Source organism: Antechinus flavipes, chromosome 1, assembly GCF_016432865.1.
Source record: "Antechinus flavipes isolate AdamAnt ecotype Samford, QLD, Australia chromosome 1, AdamAnt_v2, whole genome shotgun sequence".
NCBI lineage: Eukaryota > Metazoa > Chordata > Mammalia > Dasyuromorphia > Dasyuridae > Antechinus > Antechinus flavipes.
Window position 1 is genome coordinate 251614272 of NC_067398.1, and position 23056 is coordinate 251637327.

Genomic DNA, 23056 nt, shown 5'->3' on the forward strand with positions numbered 1-23056 from the left:
AATATACTATTGTGTTATAAGAAATGGCAAGCAGGATTCTTTCAGAAAAATCTGGAAAGATTTATATGAACTGATGCAAAGTGAAGTGAGCAGAACCAGGAGAACATTGTACACAGGAAAGTAAACATTGTGTTAGAATAAACTATGATTCCCTTGGTTCTCAGCAATGCAATGATCCAAGACAATTCCAAAAGACTCATGATAGAAAAGACTCTTTACATTTAGAGAAAGAACTGATAGAGTCTGAGTACATATAGAAACATATTATTTTTACCTTCTTGATTTTTGTTTTGGCCTGTTTCTTCTTTCACAATATGACTAATATGAAAATATGTTTTACATGATTGAACATATGTAACCTTTATCAGATTGCTTATCATCTTAGGGAGGAAGGAGATGAAAGATGGAGGAAAAACATTTGAAGCTCAAAATCTTATTAAAAAACGAATGTTTAAAATTGTCTTTACATGCAATTAGAGAAAACAAAATGCTATTAAAAACAAAAGTAAAAAACAACACACAAACAAAAATGCCCTCTGCCTAGTGACAGACACGTACAGTTCATAGACCATTTTAGCTAACTTTGGAGAGACTCATAGCCAGATGGGTCACAGTGATAGAGTTTTCAAGTATAGGAACTCACATTGCCTCTCTACTAAGACAGAATTATAATGCCCTGCAAGTCCCTCCAAATACACATTTTGAGTAATTGGTTACCCATGCTGATTTAACTCAACTTCTGAAGTATCAAAACAACATTTTGACAAATAATAGATGGCCTAAGTATCATTGAAATCCTTAACAATAGAGAGATCACATATTACTAGAGTCGAGGAGGGCTTCTTGGAGGTAGTTACATTTTGAGTTGGCCCCTCAGATTGTTCTATTGTACCAATAATTGACTTCAGGGCTATAACCACTGGCTGAAAAGGAAAACAAGCTAGAAATATTTTCCTACTTCAGCCTCCCATCCCTTCCAGTATCATTGACATTGGGCAAAACCTTATTTGCCTCAAGCCAGTCAGAATTCTAGACTGAAGGATTATACTGTATGAGTAGTAAGTGGACATCAAAGATGACTGAAACCTTGTGGTCTATGACAGCTGCATATTACACTTAAAATCCAGAGAACTAGAGGCAGCCTCTGTGGAGAATCTCACTCATTCTGTGTCTTCTTTAAATTGCCTTTCCTTTGAGCCATGGAAAAAAAACCTAGATATGTAAATAATTTTGTTTAATGACATCATTTTACAGATAAAGAAAATTAACTCTAATTAGGGGAAATGATCAGCTCAGGATCACACATCAGTGACAGAGCTAGGGCTAGAGTACAGAGCTCCTAATGCCCAGCCCAGCAAGTGATCCTTTAAGTGTTCATAATGAGGTCTAAACAAAGTGCTTCCAGGAATCAGAGGAAAGATTACCGATTTGGTGTCGTAGACAGGAATGGCAGAAGACTTTATGACAAAGACATTTGAATGAATCCTTGGTAGTATTTCAGCAGGGTTTTGTTTGGAAAATGGTGAGTTTGAATGGCTAGGTTGACATATTGTACACCTGAAGTAGAAATAATATGAGGCAGGATTTAAGGGTAAGTTGGAACCAGATCATGAAAGATTTTGAATGGAAGGCTAAAGAATTTGGACATTATTCAATAGACAATGGAAAGTCTTCACCTTTTCCTATCTTTAGTGCTTCTCCTTTTTGTACCTAATAAATTATTAAATAAATTAGGTAGTGCCATGATCAGGGAGTTGGACCTGGAACCAGGGAAACCCAAATTCAAATCCTATCTTGCTGGCTCTATGATCCTGGGTAAGTCACTTAAGCTTTGTCTTCCTCATCTCCATATCTGTGAAATGGGGATAATTCCAGCACCTGCTTCTGAGCGTTGAGGCTTATCACAGTGCTTGAGTACCTAATTGGTACTTCATAAACACTTATTTGTTAAAAATGAAATATTTGTAAAGGACTTTGCAAACCTTAAGCACTTATAAATGCTAGGTAGTATTATTATAATTGTTACTATTATTAATTCTGCAAGTTTTATAGCATGCCTCTAACAATTCTGTTTGGGAATATAGAGATGGGATGCAAAAAATGTAAAGGATGATGGTGGACTTAGTTCCCCAAATTCTAATTTAACGATTAGGAGGTTATTCTCTTTGAACTCCAAAAAAAAAAAAAATGAATTTAGAACAATATAAAAGGAAAGATGTCATTTTATATAATGAAGAATAAACTTATAAAACTTTTAACTCTGAGGTAAAATATTTTGGAGAATATATGGAGAATAGTTTCAAGGAAGATTTAGAGAAAATGATGGAAGGCAATGTTGTAATGAGTTATAAAACATTGGGTTACAGCTAATATATAAGGCATAATAATAAAATAATATGATATGTAAGCACTATAGTGCTTTAGGGTTTGCAAAGAGTTTTATATATGTTATGATCTCATTAACAGCCCTGTGAGATAGATGCTAAAATTATTCCCATTTTATAGATAAACTGAGGCTGAGAGTAATGGAGTAACTTGTCCAAAGTTAGACAATCAGTGAGGGTGTGAGGCAGGGTATAAACTCAGATTTTCCTGACCCTGAGTCTAGAACTCTATCTATATTATTAAAAACTATTGGGAATATTTAGGAAGATGGGGAGATTTCCTGCCTTTTTAGATTGTTGCCAGGGAGGACATTTTGACCTAGTTTCTCCATAAGAGAAGGGGTTCTTTATTGAGAGTCAGGAGACCTGGGTTCAAATATTATGATGGAACGTTGGGCAAACTAAGTTTCTTCTTCCCTATCATGTGGGGACCAAATCTCTATGATTCTCAGTGGCTGGGTGGACCCTAGGGCAAAAGGCAACCCTTACTTTTATCACAGTAATTTTAAGGTATGGAGTGTCAAAGATATGAAGCTCCACTTGTCAGTATATAGTAGTAATCCAACTAAAAGGAAATAGAATTGGGAGGGAGAATTGGGGAGGGGCAGAGCTAGTGAGACAGGGTTTTCCAAAATAGTGTCTCTCCTCTCCTCCTGGAGTTTTAAGGTGGTAATTACACAGGCAAATTAGCTAATGCTTCTCCTGAGAATTGGAGGGCTTTGAAGGCCTCCAGCCTTAAAAGTTCTATAATTAAGGATGTGTTGGTGTTGCTTGATTCTTTAGGTCAAAAGAGGGGAGGGAAGAAGGTGGGATTGGCCAGATTAGATTGATCTTTGGGTCACAGTTTCTATCTCTGTAAAATGAGGGAATTTAACTACCAGACATTTTAACCTGGTATCCTTGAACTTAAAACAACTTTTTTAAACATGCATTTCAATATAATTGGTGTCCTTTATTTTATTTTTATATGTATATTTATATATAAATCTGTATTTCATACATATGCTTTATATATAAATATATATTTTATATCCTTTATATTTATGTCCTTTATACTAGAAAAACAATCTGAATAGGGGTCTGTGATACATACAAAAAGGTTAAGGACCCTGAGATGAGATGATTTTCTGAGATTGTTTCTTATTCAAAGAAGCTATTACTTTGTGAATCAATAGCACTTCCTTCTCACTTCCTGTCCAAAGAGGTTGGATGGCACATAGGATAGAGCACCAGTCCTGGAGTCAAGAAAAAAATTTCCTCAGTTCAAATCTGACTTCAGATACTTACTTTGGGAAAGTCATTTAATTGTTTACCTTCAGTTCCTCATCTGTAAAATGACATAGAGAAGAAAATGGCCAATCATTCCAATAGCTCTGCAAAGAAAACTCCAAAAAGGATGCTGAAGACTTGAGCATGATTGAAAAATGATTGAACAAAAAAAATCAAGTCAGTAAATATTTATTAAGCTACTATGTATTGAGCACTATGCTAAACACCAGGGACACAAAGAAAACAAAAGACAGTCCCCACCCTCACAATCCAATGGGGGAAGACAACTATATAGAAACACAGAGAGGAGGAGGGAGATTACTCCACGTGTCCAAGAGAGCCTAGGAATATGCCCAGAATTAGGAGATGGGATCTCAACTTCAAGGAGCAGCAAGCACTGGATTGAAGAATATGTAGGGATAGGAAAGGTATGGCTACAGGATAAATTTTAAATCCAAAGAGACTCCTGTGCCTTGATTTCATAGCTTAGTTCTCATTCCCAGAGAGTTGGCAGATTGGATCAGTGTGAAGAAATTGTTGTGATTCTGAGTTGGGGTTTGTTGGGATGGAGCAGGACAGGATAGAGAAAAAGTTTAGTTATAGAGTTATGATTTAGTTATGATTACAGAGGGATTTTTGATGCAGGCAATACAATGGGAAGAGCACTATCTATAAAGTCAACCTGAGTTGAAATGTTACTCCTTAATGGTTAGTATTTGTATGACAGATTGATCTCATGTTTCCTCTAAAATAAGAAGTCTTGAGATTCAGGCAATTCCAAATAGACGTGTAATGGAGAGAGCCATCTGCATCCAGAGAGAGAATTATGGGGACTGTTTATGAATCACAATATAGTATTTTTATCTTTTTTTGTTGTTTTTTGCTTGCTTTTTGTTTTCTTTCTCAATGTTTTCCCTTTTTGATCCGATTTTTCTTGTGCGGCATGATAATTACAGAAATATGTTTAGAAGAATTGCCCATGTTTAACATATATTGTATGATTTGCTATCTAGGGAAGGAGGTGGGAAAAAGGGAGGGAGAAAAAAATTGAAAAACAAGGTTTTGCAAGGATGAATGTTGAAAATATTTTTGTATATATTTTGAAAATAAAAGGCTATTATTTAAAAAATAAAATAAGAGGTCTTAATTTTCTTTAAAATAAGAAGGTTAGACTCAATGATCCTTAGATAGCCCTGGGGGTAGGGAGCTAGATGGTTCCGTAGATAGAAGTTTAGGCCTGTATAATCCTGGGCAAGTCACTTAACCCTGTTTACCTCAGTTTTCTTTTCTGAAAAATAACCTGGATTGACAATACAATGCCCAGTTCACTTTATAGCTTGCTTCCTCTATTGTAGGTCAATTTAAATTCAGCCCAACTTTCAGGTTCCATCTTTGATGGAATCTTCTGATTCCAACCCCTAGCCTATGGCCATCATAGAGATGATCTATTTCTACCCCCCTCCTTCCAATGTGACCCTGAGTGAGTCACTTAATCTCAGTTTCCTCATCTACATAATGAAGGATTGGATTCCACTTTGAAATCTATGATCTCATGCTCCTTTTGCTGTGTTCTGTGCTGTGTTCTTGCCCTTAAGAAGCTAACTAACTCACAGAACAAACAGGGATATACCAAGTATTAACAAAATAAATATAAGATAATGGGAGGGAAGAGGCCCTTACTATTCAAAAGATCAGAACCAAGAGATTAAGAGTCAAATCATTTAACCTCTTTTTGAACCTTAGTATCTCCATTTCTCTTAAGTGGGAATAATTTGATTGAGTGCACTTAGTGCTTGTTGATAATTTGATTGTTGTGAGAAATAAATCAATACTATTATAATTGTAAATCAATACTAATTAGTTGATTATTGATATTAATATTAATGATATATTGTCTTCCCCATTAGAATCTAAGCTTTTTATGAGCAGGAGCTGTTTATGTGTTTTCATTCCCAGCTCTTCCTCAGTGCCTGGCACAAAAGTAGCGTGTAATGAAAGCTTGTTGACTATGTAACATATTTTGTAGACTTTTAAAATACTCTACAAAATATCATTTAATTTGTTTTATGTTTTGCAAATTCCCTACCACTTTGGCCCTTTGCATTTAGTGGACTATCAATAAATATTTGTTATTTGATTGATTTAAATTTCTTCCCTTTTGGATATTTGTAGTTCCTGTTACCTGGAAGTGAAGTCAGTTGGTCCCTCTAGAAGGCTGGGGAGTCTTACCTTGGCTTCCTCTGTTTTCTTAACTGTATTTTCAGCTCATATGACAGGAAGGCTATTCCTGGTGGAAGAGAGAAAAAGAGAGCTTGTCAATTCTTGGGTGAATAGCATTTTCCTAACCAGCTCCTCAACTTCTTCTTAGTGCTGGCATCGCAGTGGGATTCTATGGCAATGGAGAGACCAGTGACGGCATTCACCGGGTCACATATTCGCTTCGCCATGCAAACCGCACTGTGGCTGGAGTCCAGGATCGGGTAAGTTAGGGGAAGAATGGGCCTGGGAACTAGCTGTAGGGTTGGTGGGAGAGCCAAGAGAAGACATCTCTTTGAAGGCCGTTCAGCTCATCTCTCTCCATTCTGGCCTTCAGAATGAGAGTTGCCATGGCCTTGGTGAGAGAGAGAGTTTGCTGTTTTCTTTCTTCCCATTCCCAAGAAACCTCATGCTGAGAGTCCTGCAGTTTGCCAATCAAAGGATATGTTTCACTGACTGTGTGTGTGTGTGTAAGGGGGAGATGTAGAGAAGAGAGTATTTATGGGTAAGACTAGTGGAAGATTTAGTTTTATGTACGAAAAAATGTGTGTGTGTGTGTGTGTGTGTGTGTGTGTGTGTGTGTGTGTAATGGAAAGACTGGGATGGAAATCATTATTATATAATAATCGCATAGTTATTATATAAGAATGTAATTATCATTATGGAATTGATAAAATATAATATATAGCCTATAACATAGATTAAATGTTATAACATATACTATGTTATATAATAATATAATTATAATGGAAAATATAATGGAAAAAACATTGACTCTGAAATTCAGGAAGGGAGTTCAAATTCCATCTTTGATTCTTTCTACCCATGTGACTTTGGACAAATCATTTAATCTCTATAAGCCTCAGTTTCCTTACTGTAAAACAAAAGGATTAGATTAAATGATACTCAGAGGTAGCTCCAGTTCCATGATCCTCTGATCTGTGAAGAAAGACAAAGGCAGATTGGGAGAGATAGAGACAGATTTGCATAAATAGGAGAAGGGGGGGAGGGATGGATGGATGTGTAAAAGAGAGGTGGCAATTGTAGAAGTGAGAGGGAAAGGTGGGTTTTGTAGGAGTGTGAGAGAGAAAAGAGGAGGTGTGTGAATAGGATGGCTAACACTCCTGAGAAAAGCAACGACCAGATTTTTACCTTTTCAATAGTCAGGAAAGACTCTTTAATGAGTGGTTTTGTTCAAGTGACATATTTAATGTTAACTGAATAGCAGATCTTTGTAGTTCCTGACTTGGGGTGGGCATAGAGAATTTCCATTTTGCCTTATTCCTGACCTCTAGATGAAGCAAGTGATCACTCCCTTCTTCTCCCAGGGACCTCTGAATAGAAGAATGTTAAATGTTGGACAGAAAAGAATACTGATCCTGGAGTCAAAGGAGCTATATTCAAGTCCAGATTCTGATATATGCTTCATGTATGATGTTAGACAGTTGATTTAACTTAAGCCTCAGTTTCCTTATCTGTAAAATGAAGGGGTTGGATCAAATGGTCACCTTCAAGGTCCCTTTTAATTCTAACCTATAATCTGATGACCTGAGTTCAAGTCCTATCTCTGATAATTATTACTTCTGTGACTTTGGGCAAGTCAGCCTCTCTGAACTTCAGGTGTCGTTCAGTCATTTTTCAGTCATGTCCAGTTCTTCATTATCCCATTTGGATTTTTTTGTCAAAGATATTGGAGTGATTTGCCCTCTCCCCTCCCCAAAACAGCAATCTGATATAGATTAAACATATGTAATTCTTCTAAACTATGTTTATGGCTTTAGGTAATCCATTTTATTTTCCTCAGCCTTAATTTTTCTGCCTTCAAAATGGGGGAGAGTCTTGTACTCAATGGCCTCTAAGGTGCCTTTCATCTCTCTCATCTTATGCCTTCAAGATTATCTAAAGTAGCCCCCTCACATAAGCTATATCTTGGGGAGAAGTGATTTACTCAGAAGCATAAAATCCAGCACTCTTCCCACCATTAACTAATAATAGCAAACATTTATATAGTGGCTTAAGAATTGTCAAGCTCTTCAAATATGATATCATTTTCTCTTCACAACCCAGGAAGTAGATGCTATTATTGTCTCTGTTTTATACATGAAGCATACTTGCTCAAGGTGACCCAGCTAGTAAGTATCTGAGGTCAGATTTGAATTCAGGTCGAACTGTGTTAAGTGACTTGTTCAAGGCTGTAGTTAGTGTATGAGGCTAAATTTGAAGTCAAATTTTCTTGGCTCCAATTCCAGCACTCTATTTACTTCTTCACCCAATTGCCTTGTTCCAACCCCATTTTTTTCATAGAGTAAGAGATATCAATTTCCCAGTTTTTCAAATTGACTTCCCTAGTCCCCCAACAAAACTATTGGTATTCTGTTTCTAAATAAAAATACCTTCTTGAGGTGGTAAGTTTCTAAAACTTGCCTCAGGACCAGCTCTACCCTTGCCCCTCTCCATTGCTTACCCAGACAGAACTTATCATCTGTCCTGTCTCTTCCTAATCTCTTTGCCCCGATTTCTCCTTCTCAGGTGACAGACACCACAATGGCCCTCAATCAGACAGTGGAGACCAGCCTTCAGACCCTGGAGAAGCTCTACACGAAGCATACTGATTATCTGCACATTGTCCAGAAGCTCCAGGGGCTTCTGTATGACTTGGTGCGGCAGACCACAGAGATCCCCTTCTGGAAGAACAGCGCAGTATCCCTGGAGGATCTGGCTGTGCAGGTTGACCTCTATGATTGGTACAGGTAAGAACAGCTTTCTCTTAAGCTCTGGCTCAGAGGGGCTGGGAAGTTAGAGCAGTTGCCCTCTGAGGTCTATTTTCCTCTACCAGGCTGGTTTTGGGCACCAGTAACATAGATGTTTGTCTTTTCTTGTCCTTGGTTTATTGAGTGGGGGCTAGGAAAAAAATTCTGGATGGATAGAAGCAGAGAGTTAAGAGAGAGTGGGACCAGAGAGAGGGGGGGCAGGAAGAGCATTGACTCCAGCAGCCTCAGGGTGGGCATGGGAATGGAGTAGCTACATTGGAAGGAGATGGAGGCTTTGGGGATGGAGCCAGGGAGGAGATCTGCTTTTTTGTTTTTTTGGTTTCTCTGTTCTGAGCACTGCTTACCCATATTTGCCCACTCCAGTTCTCTTCTACCTTAGTATGTTGGACATGACAGTGATAGAGGATGAGATCAATTCTAGGGGACCTCTAGCTTGGTTGGAGTACCAGCCTCTATGATTTCTACCTGGTTCTTTATCTTTTAATGGAAGTTGTTTCTCTACTGAAAGTGTTGGGCCTCAGGGTAGACCCTAAGTCCTGGGAAGATCAGGCCATTTCAGATTTCCTTGTGTTTTAATCACTTGAAAATTCAAAATATTTTGCTATCAGAGGTTGGTTCTTGGTAAAGGATCTGCTAACAAAGATCTCTCCCACTGAAGCCCAAAATTCACTTAAATTTTTTTTTTTTTTTGAATTTAACACATACCAAATATAATGGACATTTCCAAATACATTTTGTTTTTCAATAGTTTTTTACTCATGTCTGACTATTTATGAGCCATTTAGTTGTAGTCTCTAGCTTCTCCTTCTCCACCTCATTTTATAGATAAGGAACTGAGGCAAGCAGGGTGAAGTGACTTGCCCAGGATCACACAGCTAGGAAGTGTCTGAGGTCAGATTTGAACTCAGGAAAATGATTCCTCAACTCAGGCCCTTTCAGGCACAGTAAAATAGAAAAAGAAAATATAGTACATAAGACTACAGATCCCTCTTGTGTACAATTGCCTTTTTTTTTTTTTTTTTTTTTTGTGGTAAATACAGAAATTCAAGGGCAGCTGGATGGCAAAATTAGAATTTTCCTGAGTTCAAATCTGGCCTCAGACATTTCCTAGTTGTGTGACCCTGAGGTGAGGCATTTAACTCTGTTTGCCTTATCTGTAAAATGAGCCAGAGAGGGAAATGTCAAACTTTACCAAGAAAACCCAAAAATGGGGTCATGAAAAGTTGCACATGTTATTGTTAACCAATAACAACAACAAGAAATTCAAACCTATAAGTTTCAAAGCTGGCCTACTTTTGGCTTTTTTTCTGTCCTTTTCTCTGCATGGAAATTTGCTATTTAGACCAAGTGTTCTTAACTCTCAGTCTGTAGACTCCTAAGGAGTCTGTGGATAAATTTCAGTGGGTCCTTGAAATTGGATTGCAAAAAAAAGATTGCATTTTTAATATTCTTGGTTTCTTTTGTTATTCTATGTATTTTATTTATTTAAAAGCATTAATATGAGAAAGGATTTATAGACTTCATTAGACTATCAAAAAAGTCCAGGTTATTAAAAAAATTGGTTATGAACCCCCAATTAAGGAAGTCATTCCTTAGGATGAAGAAAACTACTGATATACTCTTTTAAAATAAAAATACTTCCTTGAAAAGGAGTAACATACTAGATTTCCAAAACTTTATTATAAAATTAAGATTGCTAACTTTTTCTCCTATAACTGGAGATAGAGATCTAGAAGGAATAGGAATCGGAAAAGGGAAAGTGGGGAAGGGAAATTTTAATTTTGGAACAAGGGTGGGAATGCTCCATGTTGAGACAGAAAAATGAAAAGAAATGCAATCAGTCTCTCTTGAGGCTGACATATTTATCCTGGCTGATACAGGCAGTGGGCAGCCTCTGTCTCAGCAGTACTGGTATTCTCAGAAAGCCTGTATCTGTCTGTTTCCTTGTTCTCAGGTGGCTGGGGTACCTGGGCCTCCTCCTTTTTGATGTCTTGATCTGTTTGCTCGTGTTATTTGGACTCATCCGGAATTCCAAGGCCATCCTTGTAGGGTATGTCCTGGGGAGCTTGACTAACGCTCAGCATATTTGGGAATGGGAAGGTGTCTGCTGGTGGGTGAAGGGAAGGCTGTGGATTGCTTTGATCTCACCAGTCAATTAATTTTCATCAGGCCCTAGGATGATCCCAGCTATTAATGGGACTGACTTTAGATTCCTAGCACCCAGAAAGATTATAAAAAAGAAATTCCAATAAAGCTATTCTCTAGGGACTTGGTTGGGTTTTAAATTTGGAAAAAAAAAAAATTCTCCTATGGGCAGAGGTTCCCTAACCTAGAATTTGTGAACCTGTTTTTTAAAATCTTTTTATAACTATCTCAATATAATCGATTACCTTTGTAATCTATAGTAACAACTTAAAACCCCACAACTTTGGTTCTTCAGCGGAGATTGGTTAAACTGGGAAAGATGATTTATCAATCTGGAATCATAAATGTCAGAACAAGAAGAAACCTTGGAGTTCATCTATTTATTGCAGAGCTTCTTAAACTTTTTACACTCTTGAGCCCTTTTCAGCTGAGAAATTAATATATGACCCTGGATATATAGGTATATAAAATAGATATACAGATCAAACATTCACTAGTTAATAATTTATGAAATTATATGATTTGTAAATCATACTTTTTGTGAGCCCCACGTGCAATTACACAATCCCATATGGGGTCGTAATCCACAGTTTAAGAAGCTTTATTCTAAGTACCACTTCCTGTTTTAAAATAATATTTTTGTTGATACCTTTTTGTTTTTATACCTTCCCTTAATTTATTAAAATGTTCCTGCCCCACAACCTGTCAGATCTTCCCTTTGAGCAGAAATGAAATAAGAAAAGGGTGGGGAGGAGGGGAAGTCGGGTCAGCAAAACCAACTAGTAAAGCTCAACTTTGTCTGACAGTAAAGATCTTACTTCATACATGCTGTCTCAGGTCTCATTAAAGCAGTAACCCCCTGTTATTTTTCAAAAAAGGAAACAGACCAAGTGAGATTGTGGGTCTCCACAGTGCTGTGTATTCTTCCTGTCCCACAGGTTTAGATATCAACATGTTTGTGAACCCACAGTTCTAAACATTTTGTTGGAAAGGACAGAAAAATCTCTTGCACATGAGTCTATTATACAAGACACAGTGAAATAGAAGTTTTTTGCTTTAAGCTCCTATTCCTGGCTCAAGTATAATTGGGTTTTTTAAAAATTTGTTTTGTTCTTTAACTAAGAAACCAACACTATCTGCCTGAAATGACTGACATGTTTATAAAGCACTTTTCACATCTCTTAATTTATTTGATCCTCACAATGTTCTTAGAAAGGACAGGGATAGACTAGACCCGAGATTTCACTGGTATCTAGAACTAACTCCTAGAAAACTCCTCCTTTCTATTTATATAGTATAAATTGGCATCTTTGCAATTTGTTGACTAAGAGTTGCCTCAGACACTTGGAGATTAAGTGGCTTGCCTTTGTCACATAGCCAGTAACTGTCACAGGAGGTCCCAAGACTGGCTCTATCTTCTGAGCTTAAATGACCTCTCTAATTTGCCAGAGGAACTCCAAGAATCCAACCCCAAGCTCCTTCTACCATATTTTCCTGTTTCTTCTTTCAATAGTATGTAAGCTCCATGAGGCCATGTATGATATATACATACATACATATATGTGTGTATATATGTACACACGCACATATATATATATTTGTGTGTGTGTGTATTTTTTTTTTTTTAAATATGGAATACTTGGTTTTTGTCTTTGTAGACCCTAGCACAATGCTAGGGCCTCTTAATATTTGAAATGATTGCAACTGAAAATTCTTGTTGGATCCCTCTTCTTTTCCATGCTTTAATGGGTACCTGTAAAATAGGGCTGGAAGCTTTGAATGCTATGCCCCTGGGGAACCCTAGCTGTAGAAGAGAAAGACACCTATAGAAATGATAGCTTATGCCTTTGTTCATACCGTCTCCTGTCCTTCTCACCTCACATTAAAATTGGTATTCACCATAGGGGAAGTAAATGAAATATATGGAGGTCTTAGCCAGGTCTGGAGAGAGACTCATCATTTTGGCTCTCTCCTTTTTCCACGCCACGTATGTGCAGTCCTGTACTCAGCAGCATTTCCTTTTTGGCTGAATGCTTCCAAATAGTCAATCATTCTGCTAGCTGCTTTGTAAGCAAGCAGAGTTTGTGCAGCTGTTTTGGCAAAAACCAAGATTTTGCCTTGGGGGTTGAAAAGGGTATGTCTCGTGCACACCCCAATTGCCCCCAACAATGGGAAATGAGGGCTTTTTGAGGGTAGGTTAACTTTTTAAAAAGGGAGTGACTTGAATGGGAGTAAGAGCAAAATTCTGGCCACTCCCACTTCCTCCAAGTCATATAGTCTGTGCTGGAACCTGGCCCAGCTGTGGACAACTGGAATATGTACAACTGGCTGGGATAAATGGGGGAATACCTTCCCCACCCCCAGAGCAGAAGGCTTCTTAAGCTAGGTTTATTTGTGGGAGTTGGCAAGTAGGACTGAGCACAGAGGAAAAGCTAGCTTCTCTGAACCAGGCCCTGGTTTTATCTATGCCCAGACGTTATTTACCATGTGAACATTCTTAGTGAAGACAAATATGATCTGATTCTCTAACAAATAAAGCTCCCATTCCCCATTCCCCAGCTTCTACCAGGAATCAGATTTTATTTCTCGCCAAATTTGGGAAATCATCCCACTTGGAGTAGCTGGGTAGGGAACTATAGCTGCCACTGGGGAACTGGGATATGGGACCCTCCTGACATATCTTGTCTTTCTCTTTAGGGTGTGTTTGCTGGGTGTGTTAGCCTTGGTGATCAGCTGGGGATCCTTAGGGCTTGAGCTTGCAGTCTCTGTGGTAAGTGATCTGATGCTAAAGTCATCTTTTTCCCTAAATGGTCACTCTGAGGCTGACTACAATGGTGGAAAATCTTTTTTTTTCCTTAATTTTTATTTTCCCCAGTTACATGTAAAACAACATTTTTTTGTTATACATGTACATTCATTTTTACATATTTCCATATGAATAATTTTGGGAGAGAAAAATTAGAACAAAAGGGAAAAACCATGAGAAAAAAACATGAAAAAAAAAGTGAACATAGCATGTGTTGATTAACATTCAATCTCCATAATTCTCTGTCTACATGTGAATGGCATTTTCCATCCAAAGTTTATTGGGATTGCCTTGGATCACTGAACCACTGAGAAGAACCTAGTCTGTCAATAGTCAATAGGTTTTAGCCCAATCTTGCTTTTACTATATACAGTGTTTTCCTGGTTCTGCTTATTTCACTCAGTTCATGTAAATCTTTCCAGGCCTTTCTAAAATGTGCCTGTTCATCATTTTTATAGAACAATAATATTCCATTACTTTCATACACCATAATTTATTCAGCCATTCCCTAATTGATTGGCATCTATTCATTTTCCAATTCTTTGCCACACAAAAAGGGCTCCTGCAAACATTTTTGCACGTTTGGGTCCTTTTCCTTTCTTTAGGATACAGACCCAATAAAGGCACTGTTGGATAAAAAGGTATACACAGTTTTATAGCTCTCTGGGCATAGTTCAAATTGCTCTCCAGAATCATTTGGTTGGATCATTTCACAACTTGGCAGAAAGTCTTGGAAACGGCCTGCCTACCCTCAGATTTTTCCAGCTATCTGTCAAAAGGTCTGAAATTGTGCCATTTGTGAATCATTGCTTTGGGTGGCCCTTCACACATCCCCAAGAGGGATATGGGCACTTATACATATGCATGCGCCTTTATACATATTACAGTGTGAATTCATGTAGCAAGTTGCTTTCTTTCCAGGGACAGCTTAGTAAAATCTGGGCCTGGGATGTAGGGACCCTTATTTCCAAGGCCCCTGTTCCATTTTTCATGGCCATCTTTTAACATCTTCATTACCTTCCTTCCCCTCACTCTAGGGTTCCAGTGACTTTTGTGTGGACCCTGATACCTATGTGACTAAGATGGTGGACGATCACTCAGTACTTAGTGCAGGTAAGCTGATTCCATTCCTGTCAATACCCTCATAGGTATTAATTATCCAGGTGGAGAAAGGAACAAAAGAAGCTGAGACACAGTAACTGCCCATGGTAGGCTTAGCCCAGAGTTTACATGAAAGTCTTTGTATTAGGATGATCAATTCTGATGGACTTGGCTCTTTTCAGTTATGAAATGATTCAGATCCGTTCAGTGATCCTATGAGGAAGAGAGTCATCCAGACAGAGCTGTGGGAACTGAGTGTGGATCACAACATAGTATTTTCACTCTTTCTGTTATTATTTGCTTGCATTTTTCTTTTCTTTTTCAGTTTATTTTTTTTCTTCTTGATCTGATTTTTCTTGTGCAGCATGATAATTGTGAAAATATATTAGATTTAACATATTTTAACATATTTAGCATATATTGGATTACCTGGCATATAGGGGAGGTAGGGGTGGGGAAGAGGAGAAATTTTGGAACACAAAGCCTTGCAAGGGTCATTATTGAAAAATTATTCATGCATATGTTTTGTAAATAAAAAGCTTTAATAAAAAAAAAAAAAAAAAAAAGAAAGCCTTTGTATTAGAGTGCCTGGTCTTGCCAATGAGGAATGCTCCTTGGTAGCTTGTTAAGGTTCTAGAGGAAGGATGGGAGTTGGAATGTGTCATGATGTTTAAACTGACAAATCTTTGGCATTTTTTGAATTTTAGTGAGCTAGTATGACAGGGAAGAGGCAATGTGATATATAGTAAAAGACCTGACTTCAATGCTTAGAAAGACTTGGGGTTCAAGTCTTGTCTCTGATACATACTGGCTTTCTGACCCCCTCAGTTTTCAAAAAAACTCTGTTATTTTTTAAACTATTTTGTGTATGTTATAGAATCCTTTGGTTGAAATGAATGAATGCTTCGAAGCCTATGGACTTTGTCTTAGAATAATGTTATTAAATGTATAAAAGACCATAGATCTCAGGTTAAAGACTCTCTATAAAAAAAGACAAAAACTATCCTTTTCTAAAATTTTCAGTTGCAGAGAAGTTGTATATTGGTAATAGACACACACACACACACACACACACACACACACACACACACACACAGCATCGGTAAAACTGAGTTGCCTATTGAAAAGAAATTCTATGTCCATCCATTTTCTGAGTCTCTGTTGTGTTGGAAGGAAGGGGGAAAATTGAGCAAGATTGGTGCCCTACTCTTGAGCAGTATGTTGTCTATTTTCAGAATACCTAAAACTACATGTATTCATAATAATGTGTAATGAAGTCCCCCATTGTTCAATTCTGAATGTGATAGTTCTAAGGGCCTCCAAGAGGAGAGGTCATTGTGACCTGGGATTTAACAGGCAAGGAGTGAAGAAAGCAATTGAAATCATCACCTGAAAACATCCCGAAAACACTTTTATAATCGTTTATCTTGTTTGATTCTCACAATATTCCTATTTCTGTAGGGCTAAGCAAGTACCTCCATTTTACAGATGAGGAAACCAAGGTCTGCAGGGATGAAATAGTTTCAAATTAATGTTGGAGTGAGAGGATGGGAACGCAGGCCCAGACTCCTCGTACTAGATTAATTTGCTTCTTCTCTCCTCTTCCCCTTCTGTCCCATTTCTAGAACTAGCTCTGGAAACTTATTTAGAAGCCATTTACTATAATTTCCTTATTTTACAAATGAGAATGAAGTCAGAAAGGTTAAGTGATTTTGCTCACACAGGAGTGAGCTTTAGAGGTAGAATTTGAATATGTCCTCTAATTCCAGGGCCAGGGCACTTATTATTGTATCTAACTGCCTACCTCATTTATTAATTATCACCTGACAACTAGGCTTGGAGGCATTATAAAAAGAAACAAGTATTTATTAAATCTTACTACATTACAGGAACTGTGCTAAACACTTTACAAATATTAACTTATGTAATCCATGCAAGAATCCTGGAGGGCAGGTGATGTTATTTTATCCCCATTATACAATTGAGGAAACTAAGGCAGGCAGAAATTGATTGGCCTTGTAAGAATGTGGGATCAGATTTGAATTCAAATGCAGTCCCGTAATCACTTCAACATCTAGCTGCCTCATTTCATCTGAGTCTTTATATTTGGGGTAGAATCTATCTAAGAAGACAGGTATGGGATTAGAGAGAGCACACTAGGCAGAAGGATTATCATGAGTTCACAGCCATAGAAACCATGTTTGTAGGATCTCAGGCCCAAATGTTGCTAACTTGCTATTTGTGTGATTTTAGGCAAGTAATTTAGCTTTCAGCATTTTCATCTGTAAAATGGACCTTAGTTAAAATGGAAAACTTAGACTGGATGCTAATTCAAGGTCTCTTTCATGTCTGAATTCTATGATATGCCTAGAAACTCAGTGTGATGAGGAAGGAAGGACATCTGTGCTCTGAAGGATGCTGTCTCTCTTCGCAGTGTCACAAGGGAAAGGGCCATATGGTACCATGGAACTCTCTTCACTGCATTTTGGCAGGAGTGAGACCAATATTTCCTCACCATTGTGGGAATGACAGCTGGAATCCCAGAGCTCTGAGCAGTCACTAGAACTCTGAATGAACCTCGATTTCAGGTTTTCCAGTCCAGAAATGACCCAACTGAGATTAAGTCCCCTGGGCACAGAGGGTGGAAATGGAGAACTGGTCTTTAAGAAGTCCAATCTGGAGAATCTGTGTTCCTGGTGAGGGAAAAGATGGGGTGGGGGAAGGGGAAGGCTTCAGGAGGGCATTTGGCAAGATATCTGGGCCTTGAGGCTCTAGTGTCCTGGTAGATGAATGAATGTGTGAGATAAGACTAAAAATCAATATTGATGTCTCTGGGCTCCTGCTTACTCTGGAAGTTTTATCTAACCTTGATATTAAATATCCTATATTTTACCTATGGTAACATGCTTTCTAAGTTACATGCTGGAAGCTAAAGTAGGACACTGGTTGTTTTGTAGAAAGGGCATTAGTGTTAGGATTCAGTGATACTGAGCCTGGTCTATAGGGGATAAAGCAAGAGATAATCAGAAAACCGTATATTGAGAAAAAAAAAAAAGGGAATAGCTTCTGAAAAAAGGAAGAGGCAACCAAGAAAACACCAAATTAAAAAATCACAGGAGCTGAGTATCTCTTCCCAGTTTTATTGCCTGGATGTACTTTCCTTTGTTCATTTAGACCTTAGTTTTCTCATTTATAAAAATGGGGAGATTTGCCAGATCATAGCTAGAATCCCTTTCCTTTCTTTCTTTCTTTCTTTTTTTTTAAATCCCTTTCCTTTCTAATATTTTATGATTCTAAGATTTTTTTTTTTTGGGGGGGGGGATTATACCACATCTATAATTGCCCATTGCAACTTTAAATACAATAAATATACAAAGATATGCCTATTACCAGTTTATTTATACACCTAAAAGTCATTGTGTACTATTGGATTTAAATGCAGATGTTTTCACATTCTCAAAACCTATTTCTACTCTCCTGCTATGCTAATCCCACCAAGTTTTTTTTAAATTAAATATTTTAAGAATACCTTGACTTTTCTTTTTTTTTTTTTTTTAATTTAATTTTATTTAATAATAACTTTGTATTGACAGAATCCATGCCAGGATAATTTTTACACAGCATTATCCCTTGCAATCACTTATGTTTTGTTTTTTCCCCTCCCTCCCCCCCCCCCCCCCCCCAAGATGGCAAGCAGTCCTATATATGTTAAATATGTTGCAGTATATCCTAGATACAATACATATTTGCAGAACCGAACAGTTCTCCCGCTGCACAGGGAGAATTGGATTCAGAAGGTAAAAATAACTCGGGAAGAAAATCAAAAATCAAATAGATCACATTCATTTCCCAGTATTCCTTCTTTGGGTGTAGCTGTTTCTGTCCATCATTTATCCAATGAAACTCAGTTAAGTCTCTTTGTCAGAGAAATTCACTTCCATCAGAGTACATCCTCATACAATATCGTTGTCGAAGTGTATAATGATCTCCTGGTTCTGCTCATCTCACTTAGCATCAGTCCATGTAGGTCTCGCCAGTCCTCTCTGTATTCATCCTGCTGATCATTTCTTACAGAACAATAATATTCCATAACATTCATATACCACAATTTACCCAGCCATTCTCCAATTGATGGGCATCCATTCATTTTCCAGTTTCTAGCCACTACAAACAGGGCTGCTACAAACATTTTGGCACATACAGGTCCCTTTCCCTTTTTTAGTATCTCTTTGGGATATAAGCCCAATAGAAACACTGCTGGATCAAAGGGTATGCACAGTTTGATAACTTTTTGGGCATAATTCCAGATTGCTCTCCAGAATGGCTGGATTCGTTCACAACTCCACCAACAATGCATCAGTGTCCCAGTTTTCCCGCATCCCCTCCAACATTCATCATTATTTTTTCCTGTCATCTTAGCCAATCTGACAGGTGTGTAGTGATATCTCAGAGCTGTCTTAATTTGCATTTCTCTGATCAATAGTGATTTGGAACACTCTTTCATGTGAGTGGTAATAGTTTCAATTTCTTCATCTGAAAATTGTCTGTTCATATCCTTTGACCATTTATCAATTGGAGAATGGCTTGATTTTTTATAAATTTGAGTCAGTTCTCTATATATTTTGGAAATGAGGCCTTTATCAGAACCTTTAATTGTAAAGATGTTTTCCCAGTTTGTTGCTTCCCTACTAATCTTGTTTGCATTCGTTCTGTTTGTACAAAGGCTTTTTAATTTGATATAATCAAAATTTTCTATTTTGTGATCGGTAATGGTCTCTAGTTCATCTTTGGTCACAAATTTCTTTCTCCTCCACAAGTCTGAGAGATAAACTATCCTATGTTCCTCTAATTTATTCATAATCTCGTTCTTTATGCCTAGGTCATGGACCCATTTTGATCTTATCTTGGTATGTGGTGTTAAGTGTGGGTCCTTGCCTAATTTCTGCCATACTAATTTCCAGTTATCCCAGCAGTTTTTATCAAATAATGAAATGATTCTAAGATTTTTAAAAAAAGTGGAGAAGAGCAAGGATAGAAGTGAGAAAGCGAAGGGATAAATAAGAGTTGTCTCCTGTTACTTCTTTCCGTTTGGGTTATTTTGCTGGTGAGTAGTAAGCCAGCCAGAAAAATCATGAATAGGGCATCTTCTTGGCATATTGACCCATCTCCTTTACCTTCAGAGCCCTTATGATGCTGATACGTAAGGGAGGGCTTCTGTAGGAATGCTCAGCCAGGTCTGCTTCCCACCGAAGGGAATGCTTGTTTCTCCACCCCTCACTTTTTTTGGGGACATTAACTCATTTCTTCATGAAAGGATTCTGGTTAAGTCTTTGGAGAAGCTGGCAGAAGAAGTGTGTGTGTGTGTGTGTGTGAGAGAGAGAGAGAGAGAGAGAGATTGAGAGAGAGAGAGAGAGATTGAGATCTAGGGGTAATGTGTTTATTATGCCTTACCTATTCAGGATTACAAATTCAAAGCTAGAAGGGGACATTAGAAGCCAGCTAGTCCTATCCCCTTGTTTACAGATGAGGAAACAGGCCCAGATGGACACAAAGTGATTTGCCTGAGAGCACATGAGTAAAGGGTTTGTACCAAACTCATGTTCTTTCTATTGCTCCACAATCCTGTTAGGCCAGGTCCCACATCATGTGAGTAGAAGATTATGCTTTGCTATTCATTCAACATGGTTCTGTAGAAACTGGGCTAGTCTTGCTATCATTTGGGCCAGAATATGAAACCTGGTTCAGCTATTTTGTGCCTTTGCGACCTTGGAAAAGGTCATCTAACTTTTCTGAACCTCAGTCTCCTCCTTTGTAAAATGAGAGGATTGGTTGGGAACTGAGTGTGGTTCACCACATAGCATTCTAACTCTGTTGTTGTTTGCTTGCATTTTATTTTCTTCATCTTTTTTTCTGGTTGGATTTGATTTTTCTTGTACAGCAAGATAATTGTATAAATATGTATGCATATATTGGATTTAACATATATTGGACTATTTGCCATCTAGGGGAGGAGGAGTGGGAAAAGGTGGGGAAAAATTGGAACACAAGATTTTGCAAGGGCTAATGTTGCAGAATTATTCATGCATATGTTTTGAAAAAATAAAAAGCTTTAATAAAAAAAAAAAAGAGAGAATCGGACTAGTTGATTTCTAAAATCCCTTCTGAGTTCTAAATCTATGTCCCTATGTTTGTACCATGGGGTCATGAAGACTTGGATATGACTTAAAAAAGACTGAACAATCAAAAATCAATAAACATTTAAACTCTGAGGGTCTTTCCCTCACAGATTTATTTATTTAGATTTGTGTCTGTTTGATTGCTTTTTGATAAAATGAAAAAGGCCATTCTTTGCCTCAGTTGTGGCCTTAAGCACTAAGTGGTTAAGTGATTATCCTCAGATTGAGACCAGTAAGAGTTTAGCTTAAAAAGGCCAAGGTCTCCCACTGTATCCAGGGCCATCTCCAGTCATCCTGATCTATGTCTGCCCACTGGGCCCAGATGGCTCTGGGGAGAAAGTATGTCCTTGCATAGCCTCCCTCACTGAAATCCAATTCACTTGCATATCATGGCATCCTGTCCCTAAAGGTCATGGTCCTCTTCGAGAAAACAACAATATGTTTGTGTCAAATGAGATATTATATGTAAAGGGCTTTGCCAGCTTTAAGCATTTATAGGAATTTGAGCTATAACAATAATTATTATTATTGTTATTCCCTGATGGGGAGCAGTCAGTTGTACAGTGTATGTGGATAAGTATATACATGTGGGGTGGAAATGATGGATTTTTTAAATAAGATTTCTCCAATGCAAGTCAGAAGTATAGCACAGAGCAGACACATGGCAACATAAGTCCCTCCAGCAAGTTTCATTGACAACTAGCCCCTCCCCACAACCCAGCTGAGGCTGTTTCCTTTGCCCTAAAGCAGAGAAACAAGGTTCAGAGACACAACCTTGACCATGGGATTCCACGAACAAACACATTAGGGACAGATGGAGGTCCATTTTCCTTTCAGCTGCTTCTACCAATTGTCCAATAATGAGGCAGAATTAATGACCTTGAATTAATCTGATATGGTCCATTATGGATGAACCCCCACCCTCTTTCCTTTTGGAACTGACAGATTAATGTGTTTTGGGTTGATCTAAAAAGCCCCAACAACCAACCCTCAAACCCTTCTCACCCTGTTTTTGATCCGATCCTCTACAGAGCCAGGTAATAGCTTGAGGCTTTTCTAACCAAGCTGCCCCAGGGCTAGGGAGCCTCCGGCATGCCCCCAGCTTGCTTTCATCAACCGAGGTGCCTTTGTGACAAGCCGGACCCAGGCCTGAGTCCTGGTTTCCTGTTGGAAAATAAACACAAAGGTACAATAGGAGCTTTATTTTACAGGCTTGGAGACTTATTTTCCAGTCTAATCAGTCATTTCCGCTGACATTGTGGCAATTTTGCGGGTGATTTATTCAATGAAATTAAACAGTTGAATCCAGTGAGCTCAGCCTGGAAGAGCTGTTGGGAGGTGGGGTCTGATGTCTGTTGGGGGTGTGCTTCTCCCTTCCACTGGGAGCGAACTTGGCCCCAGGGAAAGTGAGGGGCCACTTGGGAGAGAACAAGCCGGGCTCTGTCTCCATTGTCTGCCCGGAAGTGCCGTGAGAGCCTGGAGACCAGCCCTTCCAGCCTCTGTGTGGATAGTTATTGAGATTCAGACTCTAGACCGTGTCCTCTATAAAACTGGAATGTGGGGGGTGGGGAGTGGAGAATGCTGTCCTAGGATCTCACCCTTCTTTTCCCGGGGCAACCCTTCCTATCCCCTTGTCCTTGGAGCTAGAGAGCATTCCCTCCTTCTCCCTCCTCCTCTCCATCACTGGGGTTCACAGTTCACTGAGCTTTCATTCAGAACAATTAAGAGAGCTCATTTTGGCTTGGAGCTGGGCCTGGGCCAGGAGTTGGGAGGAGGGGGGAGAGAAACAAAGGCTAAATAATTGTTCCTTGCCCTAATGGATCTTAGAGATTAATTAAGGAAACTGGGCATAGATAGAGAAATAGATATGTTTCCTAAAATTTCTAATGTCCTTCAAAATTTAGCTTAAAAGTCATATCCTACAAAGGCCTTGCCTCTTTTCCTAGGTACTGGTGACTTCCTACCCCCCAAATTATTATTCAGTCACTTTCAGTCGTATATGACTTTTCATGATCCTATTTGGGTTTTTTTGGGAGGTGGACAGAGATAATAGAATAGTTCGCCATTTCTTTCTGTACCTCATCTTATAGAAGAGGAAACTTGGGGCACATAGGGTTAATTGACTTGCCCAAGTTTTCCCAATTAATA

General features: G+C 38.4%; 1 protein-coding gene across 1 annotated transcript in view; it reads left to right on the plus strand.

Moving 5' to 3' along the window:
- TTYH3 (tweety family member 3) overlaps positions 1-23056 on the plus strand; it is a 181110-nt gene that overhangs the window by 110641 nt on the left and 47413 nt on the right. Inside the window, exons 3-7 of the mRNA XM_052000090.1 lie at positions 6022-6133; positions 8439-8659; positions 10635-10730; positions 13523-13595; positions 14669-14744. Of these exons, the coding sequence (XP_051856050.1) occupies positions 6022-6133; positions 8439-8659; positions 10635-10730; positions 13523-13595; positions 14669-14744 (578 nt within the window). The remainder of the gene's footprint in view (positions 1-6021; positions 6134-8438; positions 8660-10634; positions 10731-13522; positions 13596-14668; positions 14745-23056) is intronic.